Below are 15,728 nucleotides of genomic sequence, written 5' to 3'. Positions count from 1 at the left end.
GGAATATTGTGCAGAAAAATGGAAACAACAGCTCGGCTGGATACCCAAAAGCACACCATTACTTGCACGGAGATATTGTCGTAATCCTCCTCTACTTTGTACTGCTACTGATAAATGTAACTCTTAGTGGTAAATTACTGAAGATGAGCAATGTCTACCTGTATTCTTTCAAATCTGATAGTGATACCAAGTGGCCGTGAGAATACCGGCAATCATCATTAAATCTGCAGGTGCCTGCAAAGTACTGCTCACAAGGTGCCATCTCTTTGGAAACTGGATTTGTAAAAAACACACGGACCTGAAATAAATAAAAATTAATGATTATTACAAGTACTACAATGAATCTTTAGCTTTTTTATCCTACTTTGTTTTTCTTCTTCAATTATCCACATGAAAATCACAGGCTTTACTTATAAAATTACTGGCTTCAACTGTATTTTACAGTCAACTGCAGATCGAGCAGATCCAGCATTAAAATGCTTCTTATGTTGCAATACTGGATCTGAAAATAACTGTAGATTACACTTGCAATTGACAATTGTATAAGAAAAATCTGTGATTATCACTCTGTGGAATAACATAAGAAAAAAGACTTGTTACATCAAACACAGCATTCTCAAAAATGACAATTATATTTCACAAAATTTTATATAAAAGTTATAAAGCCAATTTAGTGTTTGCTTTCTATACTTTTGGATGGCCTTATTAGCTACAATGCCATAGTTCTATAATGAAATTTTAGCAACATTGAAAACTGCCGTGACTGAATACAATAAGGAATATTCTAATTTCAAAGACAAAGAGTGTGACAATGATTCCCTAAAATTTGGAAGAGATTGTAAAATCAGGACTCACTCATAAAACACACAAAGCAATTGAAAAAGAGGATGAGTATGTCATTACCACATTTGTGTTTTACAAATTACATGACACAACAGGAGCATTGCAGTCTGCTTGTGTAACCTATAGTGGACGACTGCATGATTGTCAGGAACAGGAAGGGGTGGGGAAAGGGGTTGACTGCAACTTGTTTCTTAACCCCAAAAAACCTGAGCCTTAACAGTGAGGTAACAGCTAGTAAGGAGACAGCACACAGTTCCACAGTATTTTCAATAGGAGCGTGCTTGGCTACTTTATTTCTCTGAACTCTCAACATACATTGGTACGCACCCCTTTTTGGCTCTTTAGGTAGATGAAGGCAACACGAATAATCTGGAATTGTTTACTGGCGGGGTACGTGCCACTGGTAGCCTGAAGGGCAGTTTTTGAAGTCAGAGGAGATTAGGAGTTTAGCACTAGAAATACAGGGGTTGGACAAAATTATGGAATCACTGCAAGAAATGCAGGCCTGAACATAAATGCAGATGCTAACCAAGTCAGCAGACATCACCTATGTATTTGACCACGAATAGCACCTGTACAATGTGCACAATATGTTGCCAGTGTCAGTCATGGTCAGAACAGTGTTCTTGTGTGGTTGTGAGTGTATTATGTAGGAAGTGAATTCTAACGTGATCAAATTGTTTGTGATCGTATGGTGAGCACTTCCCTAACCGGGTAGCCAAAGTGTTTGGTGTTTGACGAGGTACTGAATCGAATATTCACACCACATTCAGAGAAAGTGGAAAAATTTCATCTGCTAAGTCACAATATGGATGAAAGTGTGTACGAGTGATCGAGACAGATGGTCAATGACGAAGACTGTGATTAAAAATAAGAGGAAGACCACGGAGAAGTCACTGCCAAACTGAATGTCACACTCGTGAGCCACGTCAGCACCAAAACAACAAAAATGGAGCTCCATAAGCTGGGAATCGAAGTGTGAGCTGGAATTCCAAAAGCACTGATCAGTGATGCAAATTCCTGTAACAGGAAAAAGTGGTGCTGAAAATGGTTCAAATGGTTCTGAGCACTATGGGACTCAACTGCTGTGGCCATTAGTCCCCTAGAACTTAGAACTACTTAAACCTAACTAACCTAAGGACATCACACACATCCATGCCCGAGGCAGGATTTGAACCTGCGACCGTAGCAGTCGCACGGATCCGGACTGCGCGCCTAGAACCGCGAGACCACCGCGGCCGGCTAAGTGGTGCTGAAGTCATAAAACCTAGACTATGGAGCAATGGAAGAAAGTCATTTGATGTGATGAGTCTTGTTTCACACTGTTTCCAACTTCTGGCTGAGTTTACATCTGGTGTATGCCACCCCACGCCTACAATGCTGACTGCTTGCTGCCGAGAGTGAAACGTGGCAGGTTGGTGATGATTTGGGCAACTGTATTATGTTATTCTATGGGCCCCAATGTTACTCTGCAAGGTCATATTACTGCCAAGGATTATATGAACATTTGGGCTGATTAAATCCATCCCACAGTACAGTATTTGTTCGCCAATGGTGACGATGTGTTCCAAGATGACAGAGCCCCTCTTCACACAGCTCACACTGTCCATCACTGAGCACAATGATGAACTGTTATGCCTCCCCTGACAACCACAGTCACCATATTTCAATATTATCGAGTCTTTGTGGTCTTAGTGGTCTAGTTTGTACAGAAGGGTGCATGATCACTATCCACCTCCATCATCATTAGCTGAACTTGGCACTACTTTGCAGTAAGGATTGTATAAGATTCCCTTGAAAACCATACAGGACCTGTATTTATCCATTCTGAGATGACTGGAAGCTGTGTTGAATGCCTGCAATTTTCCTAAACCATACTGGGTATCATAATGTGTTGTATTTTTGGTGTTTCCATATCTTTGTCCCTCCCCTGTACCTCCAGTGCTCTCAAGGCTTCATTGTGCAACAAATACAGTTAATTCACTGAGTAAGCAAACTTTGACATTGGAAAAACACTGTGGAGCAGATGATAGTGTCCTCCACATCATGCTACAATTTCAATGTGTTGATCAGATAACACTTTGTAAAACATGGGCACAACAACCGTCTTCTGGCTTACCATTCTTTCTGTACTCAGCTAAATGTAAAGTAATTCTGGGCACACACACATACACATCCAACTGATCAATGAGGAATAGTTGTGTGGCTGGAGGAGAAGCAAAATATAGAAAAGTTATTCACAAACACTAGATGGGAGCCTAAAATGTGGATAAAAACAGTATTTATTACTACAGCAAACACTGCCACATTCAAAACTGATCTCTGAAGAACATCACTGTCCTACACAAATTTAGCACATTACACATCATACTTAAAAAAATCTTGAAAGGAAGGACCCTATGACAATGGATAAACATTCCTGGAAGTACTAATTGTGTAGCTGTCTTAGAATGTTATACACTATCCAATCAAAAGCATCTAAACTCTATTAAAAGACATTAATATTGGGTGTGTCACCCTTCACCTTTATGATGTTTGAACTCTGCTGGGGACAATGAATGTTTGTGGAGGAATGGTATCCCATTCTTCCTCAAGAGCTAAAACCAAAGAAGGTAGTGATGTTGGACACTGGGGTCTGGAGCAATGCTGATGTTCTAATTCATCCCAAGGTCTTCAGGTTGGGACTCTGGGCAGGCCAGGCTAGTTCAGGAATGTTACTGTTCAGAAACCAATGCTTCACTGATGCTGCTTATGACAGGATGCATTGTCATGGCGGGGGAAAAAAAAAAGAAAGAAAGAAAATCGTCTGTGAACTGTTCCTCTACTGTATGCAGTACACAATGCCGTAAAATGTGTTCATATCCTTCCACATTTAGTGATTTTTTAAGCATAATAAGAGGATCACACCAATTACCATGAGAAACATCCCCATATTGTTAACACCACCTCCTCTGTACTTCACTGTTGGTACTACATATAATGACAGGTAACATGCTCCAAGTATTCACCAAACCCAAACCCTTCCATCAGATTGTGACAGCGCATGTTTCGTCACTCCAAATCACTCATTTCCAGTCATCAACAGTCAAGTGGATTCACTCTTTACACCACCTCAAGTGTTGCTTAGTACTGATTACAGAAATCATAAATGCTCTGATGGACAGGTTGAGAAGCAATGTGAGGCTGCTTGCTGATGATGCTGTGGTGTACAGATAGGTGTCGTTGTTGAGTAAAATGACACAAGATGACTTGGACAAAATTTATAGTTGGTGTGATAGATGGCAGCTTACTCTAAATGTAGAAAAATATAAGTTAATGCAGATGACTAGGAAAAACAATCCTACAACGTTTAAATACAGCTTTAGTAGTGTGCTACTTGACATCCACATCAATTAAATATCTAGATGTAATGTTGCAATGCAATATGAAATGGAACCAGCACGTAAGGACTGTAGTAGGGAAGGCAAATGGTTGACTTCAGTTTGTTCAGAGAATTTTAGAAAATTATAGCTCACCTGTTATAGGAGACCTCTAATAGAACACAAGTGTGATCCACAACTGTTTGGGATCCCCACCAGGTGGGACTGATGGAAGATGCTGAAGCAATTCAGAGGCAAGCTGCCAGATTTGTTATCGATAGGTTCGATCAACATGTGATTATTACGGAGATGCTTCATGAACTCAAACTGGAATCTGTGGAGGGGGGGGGGGGGGGGGAAGAGAGAGAGAGAGAGAGAGAGAGAGAGAGAGAGAGAGAGAGAGAGTGTGCTTATCTTTCTATCCATAGCTTCATTGAGTGGTAGATAGCTGTTACACAGATAAAAGTACATGGGAAGTGTACTTTGTAGCTACAGTTGCAGTAGCTGTTGAGAGGAACAGAAACAAAGTGATAAGTATTGTTCCTTCAGTATCCCTGCCAGTGGACATCATGATAGAGGCAAATGAATTGGTGTGGGTAGTGCAGTGTGACTGTGTGGAAATCAGCCATGTAGGGTGCATGCAGCACGTAGTATGGGCAGACACACTAGCAGTGGTGTTCACCTGCAGGCGGCAGCAGGCCGGGCAGGGCAGTGCTCTCTCAGAGTTTGACCACTGTGGACATCGCTTTCTCGGGCTCTGTGGAGGGCTTCGAATTTTGGAGAAATTTGTATAAACCTGTGCAGCTGGACAACAATAAGGAGGCCTTATCAACTGGACCAATGATACACCTTACCTGGCAGTGCAGCACGAACTGGTGCAGGTAACTCTCCCACCTTTCTGTTGACTCACTGAAACCAGCAAACAGTGCCAGGAGTGGGGGCGGGGGTGACTGTGACTGTGGCTGTGTCTGTATTGTGCCTTGTGTTGTACCATGTGCTTAGCCATTAGTCATCCACATCAGACACATGGTGAGTTCTTCTCATGCTTGTCTCAAAATAAGTTTGGACACTCTGCTTCCCATAGATTGGCTTGCACAGCAAGTTTGTTTCCCTCTCACAGGTTCTGTTCCCCAGCTGTCATCAAGCCACCATCAGCCTGTGATGCATTTGAACCAAGTTTGTAGTGAAATGGTGTTTTCACACATGTGCAGATACTAAAGTGGTGACGAAGGATGTTTTTACACATGTGGCACCCCTATATTTTATTTAACCTTTTCCTAGTGTGTTCCCTTTGGCCACCACAAACCTGGCAATTCTTCTATGCTGGGAGGAACTTGCACCGACAGAATGAGCAGCAACAGCTACAGCAGAAGTGGGGTCAGGTTCTGTTTTCTGCGCCACCCCCAATGCCGTTTGCCAGTTTCAATGAGTCAACGGAAAGGTGGGAGAATTACTTATGCTAGTTCCTGCTGCACTGCCAGGTAAGGCATATCGTCAATTCAGTTGATAAGGCTACCGTGTAGTCCAGCTGCGCAGGTTTATACAGTGTTGTCCAAAATTTAAAGCCCCCCACAGAGCCCGAGAAACTGCCCTTTGATGAGCTTTGTCATTTGGTTACACAGTATTTTGACCATCCAACCTGTGTGATGGCAGCGCTGTTGTAATTTAACCAGCACCACAAGCACCTTGAGAAGTCATATGTGGCCTGGATTGCTGGTTTGCAGGGCCTCTTGCACAAGTGTTTTAAGTGTCCCAAATGTGCTACCTCTCACGAAGACTTACTAATTTGGCACGTGGTTGTCAGTTTAGCTTCTGATCGTGAGGTTCACAGTAGGGTGTTGAAGTTCTCAGACCCTTCTTTAGCTGATGTTCCCCAAATTGTGGAATCGCTTATGGCAGCAGTGAGGAATGTCCTTCGTGATAATAGGCAGGGGGTGCAATTGGGTGAGCACGGTAACCGGCACCTTGTGCTCTGCAGGATACCCCTGGTGGCCTCACCTCTTGTCAAGTAACTGTGTTGCTGCCGTTGACGATTCTGGTGCAGTGGTGTCACGGTTGTGCCCATGTGGCCATCCCTGCCCTATCCACGCTCGGCAGGTTCGCACTGTTTGCAGCGTTGTAATTCCCACCAGCAGTATTACCTAACTTAATCTCCAAAGTTTTTTTCTCTTGTAAGAAGACAAAGCATTCATTGTGTCACACGAGGTGTTTACTTGTGCAGTTTACACAGTGGAGCATTCCATTCCTTCATCAAGAGCTATGACTTGGCATTTGCTTCATACAAAGGGTATTCAATAAGTAATACAACACATCTTTTTTAGAGCAGACTGATTGGATTCAGGATTCCAATAAATCGTACTATTCCCCACTCTTTTGGCTACAAAATACTATTTTCCAACATTATCTTTGCTCAATGCGACGGCCTTACGCCAGCTTAGTGGGAGGTACCACTCTACTGGTGAACATTGGAGACAACATCCTGTTGCATCAATAACCTACCCATCCTTCACCTACTGCTTCCACAGAGTGCCTCCTTCATTGGGCCAAACAGACTGAAGTCGGAAGGTGTGAGAACCTGGCTGTAGGGTGGATAAGGAAGAACAGTCCAATGAAGCTTTATGAGCTCTTCTCGGGTGTGCAGACTTATGTGAGGCCTTGTGTTGTCATGGAGAAGTAGTTCATTTGCATTTCTGTGACACTGTCACTCTGAAGTCACTTCTTTGATTTCCTAAGCGTAGCACAATACACTTCAGAGTTGATCGTTGCACCATGAGGGAGAACACCAAAACCCTTCTAAACCCCTTCAGAGTCCCAAAAGACAATCGCCATGACTTTACCAGCTGAGGGAGTGACTTTGAACTTTTTCTTTGGAGGAGAGATGGTGTGGTGACACTCCACAGATTGCCGTTTTGTTTCCAGTTCAATGTGATGAACCCATGTTTCATCTCCTTTGATGATGTTCGGCAAAAAATTGTCACAATCAGCCTCATAATGCACAAGCAGTTCCCCACAGATGGTCCTTAGTTGCCCTTTATGGTCTTCTGTTAGGCACAGAGAAACCCAGCAGACACACACCTTTAAGTACCCTAACTGGTGTATGACTGTTTAGAACTACCAACAGAGATGTCCAGCTGAGCAGCGAGACATTTGATCATGATCCATTAATCACCTCGAATGACAGTGTCTGTACGTTCCAACATTGCTGGAGTCACAGCTGGGTGCCTATGAATATCTGCGACACACTGTTTTTTTGTCAAAAGAAACTCAATGACAGATCTCTGCCCAGAATGCACCTCCATTACAGACGCCACACTGAAGGCTACATATAGTGCCATGATCTATCCGAACTTCATGAAACTATAGGGGCTGAAGCGGAAATATATCAAGTTGTCTCACAATACATTCCACATTTCTTCAGCTGCAATTGGCTGAGAGAGAAAAAAAGTGTTGCATTACTTACTGAATGCCCTTCGTATTTTTGACCTTCACAACCCATAGCAGTGTCCATAAATTTCTATCCCTTGAAAAACATCACAAAGTTTGAAATGTATGATCACACTTTCAACTTAAATCTAGCTTTCATTGAGTCAAATGTCAAACTAAATTCTACTGTTTTTTCTAAAGTACCATTCACCACCTGTACTGTGTTGTGCATTTCCTGACCCCGCTGTCTACTCACTCCTCTTGAAGCTCATATGTATCTAGATACATATGGAACCACACTTTACCACTTCTTCATTATAGTTAGGAGTGTGATGTACTTCAAGAGTCCGATGGCTTTCCATGTCACTGTTCCACTGGAATAGTCCTCAAGCTGTAGCACACAACACAACTTGAGGTAGAGAATTTTTTATACAGGCTGGTACCTTCCACTGTCCTGCTGCATAGTGACTGCTAAAACATGGCAATGGCTTACAGTAATAGAAGACAAGCATCAGTCTCTAGACCCTTGCTCAGGAACTCTGGGATTACCAGATCTCCATTATATAGCCAAGTTTTGTGACACCTTGACCTTAGGTGTGAGCCAAGAGTACAAACAGCTTTCTGAATGCTACATACAAGGCTAGCATTGCCCCCCACTCTCCCCCATCCAGAGACTGGAGGTAAAACACAAAGATGCCAAGTACTTTAATACTCATTCTTTTGTTGTTATACAGTGTGGCTAGAATTAATAATGGCTAAATCCTATATCGAATGCTGATGATCAATATTTACTCTTCTGTATTTGAAGAAACACTTCATCACAACTGTTGGTGGGTGTGGTAACCCATGCAGATACCACCCCTATCGGCAGGCATCAAAAGCCACTGATACTGCTGCTGCCGGCTGGCCACAGTTATAACTCATTTGATTCTTCTGTTTACAGCTCATGGTCTAGTGGCTAGCAGTGCTCCCTCTGGATCACGGGGTCCTGGGTGCGATTCCCGGCCAGGTTGGGGATTTTCTCCGCATGGGGACTGGGTGTTTGTATTGTCCTCATCATTTCATCACCATATGTGAACGTGGCAAGATTGGACTGGATAAATATTGGGAATTTGTACAGATGCTGATAACCGCGCATCATCATTTGCTTCTTCTGCCTCTGCTACTGCCGGGCTCAGTTGCCAGAGAGAGGCACCACTGTAAATCTACTTGTATCAAACTTGAATTGTTAAATATATCAGCTGACTGATGTGCCACACTATTATTTATGCTGCAAGTTACAACATAAGTGGTGGCAATAGTGGTTCAACCTAGTGTAAACTTGTGTTAAAATTGACCCAGCGCAGCAGTAGCAGCTGTTAGGCTCGTCCAAAGAGGCTATTTTTCAACAATTCTTGCAACACCACTTTGAAGGATAGAAATGGCAGGAGGCCTTTTTGGCCTAAGGCAGAAGACCCTGCAAACAATTGTTTACAGATGTTCTGGGATGCATTCATTATTTTAACAACATTGTTGTCACTGTGGCCACAGCAGAGGAACATCTACAGAACCTCAGGAAACTGTTCCACACTCTACAAGCTATTGGCCTCAAATGTAATCTGGAAAAATACTTATTCTTTCAACTGTCAGTGGAATACCTGAGCCACATCATCTCTCAGGAGGGACTTCAGCCTACAAAGAAGTGCGTGGAAGTGATGACAGTCCTCCTCCACCCTTCCAACTTGAAGGAGCTACAATCTTTCCTTGGAAAAATCCCTTATTATAGTAAATCCATTCCCAATGCTACAGAGATTGCTTACCTGCTGAACAGCTTTATGATCAAATGTGTCTTATTTTCCTGGTCAACAGACTATGAACAGGCATTCCAGATCCTCAGATAGGCCTTACTATCTGTGTCTTGCATCGCCACTTTCCAGCCGGGGAGGCAGCCGGCAGAAGCTGCTGACGTGTCTGTAAGGGGCTGGGGTGCTGTATTAGTACACAATAATGCCGATGGCTCTGAACAGTCAAGCTTATGTTCCAAAAACACTAAACACCACTCAGAAGAAGAGTTCCCAGATTGAAAAGGAAGCGCTTGCGATCATTTCTGCATTAAAACAGTTTCAGGTTCTTCTCTATGGAACGAAGTTCCATTTAATCACTGCTCATGAGCCTTTAACATCACTCTTTGACCCGCCCTCTAACCTGTCCAATTCAATAGACCGTCAGCTCTAGTGATGGGCTGATTTTCTCAGCAGATATAACTATGAGATACACTTCCAAAACACTATTCAGAATGCAAATTCTAATGCCCTGTCCCACCTACTAAATGCCCTGATCCAGCATTTGATTAAGATAAGACCAATTGTTTCAAATTAAATGATGAGGACCAACAAGTCACGGACCACTTTCCCACCAACAGCTCACAAATTGCAGGTGCCATGCATCGTTAAGATTCTGCAGGGATGGTCAGACCGGATCCCTGGTTGGAACACTAACCCCCTAAAGCACTATTTTCACCTCCACCATAAGCTCATTCTTGTGAATGACATCGTTTTGTTAACAACACACCAAAACTCTCCACAGGTGGTCCTTCGTGAACCCCTTCGACCAGATATTCAATGTCTCCTGCACCACGGACATTGGGATGTATCTTGCACCGAGTTACCGAGATATTAGCCAGACGCTTTGTCTACTGGAATGAAATTCACAGGCAAATTCAGCAGTTTGTCTGGAGCTGTCTAAATGTGAAGCATAGCGGGAAGCACCTCCCCAGTCTTTCTTGCCCTGGCTTGTGCTCTTGCAGGCTTGGGAGAGGATTCACCACGATTTGACTGGCCCCTTTCTGGACACCACCTAGTTCATAGTCATCGATACTTATCCCAGATTTCCCTACATTGTTAACTGCTGTTCCACCAGTCTGAAGGCCATTATTAAGGTACTCACCTGAATTTTCACCATGGAGAGCCTCCCCCGCATGATTTTGTCAGATAAAAGGCATAGGGGTGCAGTTTTCTGACACTTTCTGCTGCCAGAATGGCATTCAACACATCACACCATCACCTTTCCACCCTTCAGTCCAATGGGGATGCTAAGACACTTTTCTGCCTTTCAAAACCCACATGAAGAAATAAGAAATATGTTGACAAATCGTCTACAGATGATGCTTTAACCTTTTTTTATGAGTTCATACAGAGCTACAGCAGTTGGGGAGAAGAATCCAACAGAGCTCTTCAACTGTCACCACCCATGCATTCTCCTACACCTCCTGCTGCTGACAGCAACTGTGCCACTCGCTCCACCATCTCCACCCTTCACGATGGACACCTGAGTATGGGCACTGAGTTTTGTGTGTCAGGAAAAACTGGTCCTGATGGCCATCCAGCAGCAATGGGGCCACCATTTGTTCACCTTGGATGTGGATAACAGGATGGTGACTCATCACGAAAACCAGCTGTGGCAGGGTGGTAACCTACCTCCGTCGTCAATCATGCTCTAAGACACTCCTTGCAGTGACACCACATGACATTTAACTCCTTCCCCATCTCCTTTTTTTCCTGCCCCAGCTATGGAGCCTTTCTTAACCCCTTCTCTTCAATCAGCATGTTGCCCCCAGCCGTGCACTCATCACTCTCCTTTTCTAGGCCACCTACTGCAGACCAGATGTCAGTGGAGTCACAGCATGAACCGCCGTCAGACCTTCCCAAGCAGCACCTCCATCTGGAGTGCTCTCAACCCTTAGAATCAGATGTAGAGAAATGCAGTGCCCTCCTCCATGTTGCTATGACCCAGATGCTGTCACCACATAAGCTCCTTCTAGCCATAACTCTCTCACCATGTGGGGTGACTGGGAGCTGGTTAATCCTGCATGCTCCTCTGAAGCTTGTACGGACATCGATCTTGTCTGGCACACCTCTCAGCATCCTGCCGGATGTGGGTCCACACCACAGAATGTTACCCTTCATCCCTGTACGGCGTTAGGACTCCGGTAACCCACGGTACCACCAACTCTTATGTGGTGGGCAACAAAAGCCGTCAAACTGCAACCACTGGCCGGCCACAGTTATGACTTGCGTGTTTTTTCCACTTCTGCTATCAAGGGGCTCAGCCACCAGAGAAAGACACCACTGCAAATCTTCTGTGCAGGACATCTGCACATGCACCCCTGTAGTGCCACCTGTGCCAGGCTTCACTATGGTTATCTATTTATGTAGCCACCATAAGTCACTCGGCCTGTTTTGTCTTCACTCACAGTATTGTGCATGGACTCATCTCTGCTGAATTATGCTTGTGGCTTGTTCTTTTGGACTGTGTACTACGTTTGGAACATTAGTATCAATCTTGAACTGTCAACTGACTGATGTGCTGCAATGTTATTTATGTTGTGAGTTACAACAGTGTGACTTTGCTGCAGTCATGTATGCAGGAGGCTTTAAGAATGGGAGGTATTACAAGTCACCTGTGTACAGCTCACCTCTGATAATAAAGTAAAGACTATTAGTAGTGAGCATGCCGACATGTACACATACATCAATAGAGAGCCCTTCTCTTCATAGATGAGTCTTTGTAACAGTAGATTTGTTTTGATTTGGTTTGTTAACATATCATCAAGTAATCCATGGAAGTGGTGATTTTGGGCAAGACAGGGTTGGTGTGTGTGTGTGTGTGTGTGTGTGTGTGTGTGTGTGTGTGTGTGTGTGTGTGAGAGAGAGAGAGAGAGAGAGAGAGAGAGAGAGAGAGAGAGAGAGAGAGAACCATGGAGGGTTCCCCTTACAAATGAATATCTTCAATACCATATAAAATAACTCAGCACATGAGGCTGACAGCTAGCTTCCCAAACCTGAATGATACAGAGCATTTTTGGAATACTCTCTCAAGAGTTGTTGATAGTTCGGAAACCAGCATATCTGTTTTGCACTGCTGAATGTGCTCAATCAATTAATTTTAATATTATGCAGGAATTCTCATGTCAATGGCGATGTAAAGTATTTCACATTCTGAATCTGAAAATAAAAGTATGTAAACTTTTTTCCTTTATATCTTGGTTCCCTAGCTCTGTACTGATAGAAGCCAGAAGACTTCAGACCACTAGTGTTTATCTCTGGACACTACCGCCCACATGATCAAACAAAATTCAGCAGCAAGACTAACAGCTATCAGGTAATATACAAGTTACTCTGGGAAATAACTGTAGCAGAGGTATGTGACTTAATTACTACCTAGAGTATCACCTTTCTACTGAACTGGAATTACCCTATTGGGTTAGGTTTCTAAATGCAACAAATGTAAATCAATGGGCGATAGTGTGCTTTGATTGTGCTGCCTGTTATGTTGTTACCAGCTGAAACTCCGGATATTGCGACGTTATTTGTGGAAGGCCTACTTCAACACCCACATGTAATGATTGCAGTAAAGTTTTTCAGTAAAGACTATTGCTAAAGGTAATTTCACAGTGCAGTTTTGCACACAGGCTGACGAAGTCCTATCACCCATACACAAATGACCTTATGAAACATTTTATCATTATGTTTCCATATATAATGTCCCATCCAAATCACAATCAAGTCCAAATTTGAAGGCAGAGTCGTCAATGAAGTTCAAAATTTAGTACAGTAAGCATGTTTATTACCAATACCATCATTCAATCAGATCAGGACTGACATCCTGGACGGAGAATGACACTAATTGTACAAGTGTCTAATATTCCAGAATACACAAACATTACAAACATAACATATTTCAAGAATCTTCCAGAAATAATAGATAATAAGTAACAAATAATTTCTAATGGTTAGGTTTGAACTGGTGACCCACAACACGCCAGCCAGGGATGCTAACCCCCACACCACAACTACATGCATCTCAGCTCGTCGCAATATTAACACTGAACAGAGAGACTAGAATATGATACCATGATACCACATGTTGAGACATTCATAAAACACATTAAAACAAGGTACTACAGGTCTCATGCTGTTCTTTCTGCCTCTTGGTGACAAAGCTGAAGGAAAACAATTGACATCCATTTTTATTTCAGGTTGACAATACTTGGAACGATTACATAAACAGCTCATCACACTAAATGAAGCTGGAAGACAACTGGCCCGTACATAAACTTTGTATGTCCCAAATAAGGACCAGGAGCTTCATTACAGCAACTACCCTCCACTAACATAATGTGCTTGTGATTTGGTAGAGATTTTTAAGTCTGTGGGGAATGTCAGGCTATGAGAAAAATTACTAAAGAACTACTTTGGCCCAGTATGAATCTTGTGCCAAGTGTTGTACTTCACACGCAAAACCTAGGACTATCCTAGAACTATGATCCTACACCAAAAAGATGAAAGTGCAGAGATACAGTGCTAATATATTACAGTTCTGAGGCACAGATCACGATTGAAGACTACCAAGCAAAACATGCGAACAAGTGCTTGACAACTATGAAGCTTCACTGCTAGTGAATGTATTTGAATACCTCAGGGTAAGACAATGGGTAGACGGTACAGTACCATCATCTGAAGTGTCTTTGACCAGATCCAGAGTCAGGATACTGCTGTCAACTTTGAAACAGCAGTTTATTGTTTCCTCAGGATATGGTGCAATGCAGCAAATTGTGCATCACACTGTGTGGCCACTGACTAGTGACATCACATTCCCAGCTCCTGACAGTATAATTTTTGGGGCCTTCATATTAACATAATGTTTGTTGGATCTATAGACTTTAAAGTTATGTATAAATAGCAATGCTCTCTGTTTCCGCTTCTTCTGTGCTTTGTGCTGTGTCCGAATGAAAAGCCTGATTTCAGTAGTAAGTGTTGCCTCTCATTTACGAGCCCACTTTTAAATTTTGCAGGTGAATCTGATCACTTTATAACAAAATAAACTTTTGTCAAGGATAATAACACAAGTAGTCATGTTAAGCAAAGTAACATTGTTATATGAAATTTAGCTACTGTACACAACATGATTTCCAATAAATAAATTAGTATCTCACCTGAATTGCATCTATTGAATTAGTGTCCTCCATACTTTCAACTCCAGATATAATCGCATTATGGTAACTACAGCTGCCCCATGCATGATTATATGGTGCCTGACATTTCAGGCCCTCAAGAGACCGGAAATCTTCCTGTAAACGTATACATTCAATAGTAAAGAGCATACAGATGTGGAAATTGGTACGAGAAATACATAGAAAGAAAAACAAAAAGGAAATCTTTGTGTCAGGTTAAAATGAAACAAAACCAATTCAAAAAGGCTAAGAAAGACTGAACAAATGGTAAGTTAATATATTTATACATAAAAACTGGAATATAGTACAAGTTACAGGAAAAATACAATTAATATATTTGTTTTATTACGCCCACACAAGAAGAAAGAGAAAGGAGGAATTTTGGTACACATTTTTGGAACACAGTGATCAATAGATTATTATATTTTGACTAAAGTTCAGTCTTGATCACACTATTTATGTTTCAATGATAGACGTAACCGGTTTTGGTTATTTTTATATAACCATCATCAGACACATGGCTCCCTTAGGATGGTAGGCGGAGCTCTCCTCAGCTGCTACGAAGTTGACTTCGTAGCAGCTGAGGAGAGCTCCGCCTGCCATCCTAAGGGAGCCATGGGTCTGATGATGGTTATGTAAAAATAACCGAAACCGGTTACCTATATCATTGAAACATAAATGGTGTGATCAAGGCTGAACTTTAGTCAAAATATAGAAAGGAGGAAGCATAATAAAGAGAAACATTACAATAGATACTTGTTTCTAGCTGATCACAGCTACTCTTAAGGGAAAAGACACAGTGCATCAGTAGGAACACAGATTAAATGAAATCTTTCTTGGCACCCACTTGTTTGGACAAACTCTGATAAAATACAAAATTTTAAAACATACACCAAACTGTCAACAGAAGACAGACAACCTCACTGCACAATAAAAGTTCTTCAACTAAAACATGGTAATGTTAAACAGAAGTCTCTGCATTTTGAGAAACTACCATATTTTTGTAACTAAATACCTTCCATATGAGTTACTGGTTGGAAAGAGGACAATACAACTGAGTTATTGGTTAATTAATTATTATTTGCAACTAGTCGTTCCTCCCCAATAACAAA

General features: G+C 42.3%; 1 protein-coding gene across 5 annotated transcripts in view; it reads right to left on the bottom strand.

Moving 5' to 3' along the window:
• LOC126248068 (zinc finger CCCH-type with G patch domain-containing protein) overlaps window positions 1-15,728 on the bottom strand; it is a 162,880-nt gene that overhangs the window by 90,173 nt on the left and 56,979 nt on the right. For all 5 annotated transcript variants that reach the window (XM_049948710.1, XM_049948711.1, XM_049948709.1 and 2 more), the window contains 2 exons: window positions 14,599-14,733; window positions 159-298 (listed from right to left, as the gene is read on the bottom strand). In XM_049948710.1, the coding sequence (XP_049804667.1) occupies window positions 159-298; window positions 14,599-14,733 (275 nt within the window). The remainder of the gene's footprint in view (window positions 1-158; window positions 299-14,598; window positions 14,734-15,728) is intronic.

The sequence above is a fragment of the Schistocerca nitens genome, chromosome 3, assembly GCF_023898315.1.
Source record: "Schistocerca nitens isolate TAMUIC-IGC-003100 chromosome 3, iqSchNite1.1, whole genome shotgun sequence".
Taxonomy (NCBI): Eukaryota; Metazoa; Arthropoda; class Insecta; order Orthoptera; family Acrididae; genus Schistocerca; species Schistocerca nitens.
This window is presented reverse-complemented; position numbering and strand designations above follow the sequence as displayed.